General features: G+C 34.3%; 1 protein-coding gene across 5 annotated transcripts; it reads left to right on the top strand.

Moving 5' to 3' along the window:
* Nucleotides 1-230: 230 nt before the first annotated feature.
* On the top strand, nt 231-2,458 carry LOC108970883. 5 transcript variants are annotated; one of them, XM_018936574.1, is made up of 5 exons: nt 231-456; nt 581-806; nt 883-926; nt 987-2,145; nt 2,205-2,458. In XM_018936574.1, the coding sequence occupies exons 1-5, from the start codon at nt 339-341 to the stop codon at nt 2,314-2,316; spliced, it is 1,659 nt and encodes a 552-aa protein (XP_018792119.1). In that variant the 5' UTR covers nt 231-338; the 3' UTR covers nt 2,317-2,458. The 5 variants fall into 5 exon arrangements, with proteins under 5 accessions (XP_018792119.1, XP_018792118.1, XP_018792116.1 ...); XM_018936573.1 differs by having other exon boundaries at nt 862-926; XM_018936571.1 differs by having other exon boundaries at nt 862-1,613; nt 1,674-2,145.

Genomic DNA, 2,458 nt, shown 5'->3' with positions numbered 1-2,458 from the left:
CGTTATACCGTTTTAAAAAACTCAATAAGCAAAGAGCGAAAAGCAACCGGTTACGACGGTGAATGTAAAATAATATTATAAATCGAAGGTGCCTCATTTTAACAATTTCAATTATGGTAAATTGAGTTCTTCAATAATTTCTCGCTGGGTTGCTTCTTCAATTTTTTCATATTGTTACCCCTGTATTGATTCTATCGTTAAAACCATTGCAACTACAAGTATTTCGGTACGTTGATATTAGTTGTCATCATTCCAAGCTTTCAAGATAAGTTTGTGAATTGTTTTGTGCAAAATACAGTTCATCAAATTAAAAAGACAGATTAAGTATTTACATAAAGATGGACCAGTTTTCGCATGATTTAACGGTAGCTTTGATGGAAGAGACTTCTTTATTAGACCGGGTGCGAGTAAGTAGGTGGGGCCAACGTAGAAGGACTCGTTCTGCAGGGAATTTGCGTAAGTAATGCACTGCTGAGTTATCTACTCATTAAATATATTTAAGAAGCAATTTATATATAAGATATTTAAATACGATATAAAATTAATGGTACACAAAAACTTTTTATTTTTTTTACTTAAGCATGTGCCCCACAGCCAACAGAGAAAGAAGACTCTTCTAGTAGTCCATGTGATGTAAGAAAAACAACGAATATAGATGGCTTAGACATAAAAAATATTAAATTACCAAATATGAGCGATTCCGATGATAAAGAAACATTTTTGCCTACTAAGTCGTCTTTAAAAACAGCACTTCGTTTGGGTACACTAGAATCAGATTCCTTAAATGAGACTTTCAGTCCATCAAGGTAAGAACTAATTACAAACTAAACAATGCCGGATAATCTTTTCATAATAACATAGGTTTTTTAAACCCAATGCCAGGAGAAAAAGGAAATTTAAAAGAATGTCAATGGAATGTGATATGGGTATTATAACATCTATACAGAATTCAGATACAAGTGTTCACCCGTCATCAACAATTGCAGATAATGGATGTATTTCAATGAGGAAGCGTGTTTTAAAGCCAGATCCTAATAACCGTAACAACTTTTTTTTCTGTGGAAAGCGTAAACGATCCAATCGTGATCGATACCAAGATTACGATAACACAAAATCTCACTCAACGAGTATGCCCCGTTATACAAATATAGAAGATAATAAAATACGTCCAAGAAGTTATTCTTCCACATCAAAACCTAATAGCGACCGTTTGTTACCTTTAAATAAAGGTCTTCTGTCAAGAATAGAAAAAATATCACAATTGCAAAAGACTGAATGTGTGCAAAAATCCGCACCTTCTTTTTTAAACAATACTGAAACAAACACAATGGGTCTACAAATACAAACGCAACAACAGGTATTGAAAAATCTTCGTAAAAAACGTAGCCAATATCGGCGTTCTCAGCTACAAGAATTACAGTTTGCTGTTGAACAGCACCCCATGGATTGCAGTAATATAAATGATTTTCTAAGTTCAAGTTCTTTAAGTTCTTCCGATTCCGATGACGTACAAAGCGCAAACGATACTGATCGTGAAGGAGACGATGAACTAACGGATTGGCCAGGGAATGAATGCGTTAGTGGCCCCGCTGACAATAAAAATGATGTTAAACGTAAGCTTACGAAAAAAAATACTAATTCTCTCATAAAATCTGAAGAAAGCTGTTTTACAGCTGTAATGGGTGAAGATGATACAATGATGTTGGGTAGTGAGGATTGGTCACCCAATATTTCAAGTGATAACATGGAACTCCGCTATCGACCATCAGAACCAATCGCTATCACGAACAAAGGTTTTGATTTGGGTCGTAGTATATGTGATGAGGGCATCATCCCTTTTAAACAAATAGAAAGCGAAATGTCCGGCGAAACGTCAAATCCATTCCTTTCTTCGCCACCATCACATTTAAATGAAATTAGAGAAATACGTGCTGGGTGCCGACGCATTAAAGATGAAAGACCTGGATTTAGCATTAAAACGAGTGTAAATGAGCGCCTTGCCCGATTTTTACAAGATCCAAGACAAACACAAATTCGGTTGCCCGATATAGAAATATACGAGCATGAAAGTTTACTTAATTTGGCTACATTGTACTCTCTACAAATTTCATTGACAAATGGATGTGCTATACTTAACAAGACCAGGTAATATCTATTCTATTATTTTTACGCATATATAAAGTAATTCAATTTAAATCTTACAGCAACACGACTCAATCTACTATTATTGACCAAAATGGTTTGAAAAATTGTTTGCTTAGTGACTTTAAAAGACGATGTTATGAAAGCAAAAATGACAGTGTTCCAAGGGAATAAATGTCTAGCACAATCTTACACCAACAGTCAACACACGATGACATAAAACAAACATAAATAAAATATTTGCTGTTATTATATGGTTTTAAGTAATAACGCTTTGCGTATTTATTTTATATGTTTTTTATGGGTATGAGTTCAT

Source organism: Bactrocera latifrons, unplaced genomic scaffold (genome assembly GCF_001853355.1).
Source record: "Bactrocera latifrons isolate USDA-ARS-PBARC rearing strain unplaced genomic scaffold, ASM185335v1 scaffold_312, whole genome shotgun sequence".
NCBI lineage: Eukaryota > Metazoa > Arthropoda > Insecta > Diptera > Tephritidae > Bactrocera > Bactrocera latifrons.
Note: the sequence above shows the minus strand (reverse complement) of the source record. Positions and strands in the feature narration are given on the sequence as shown.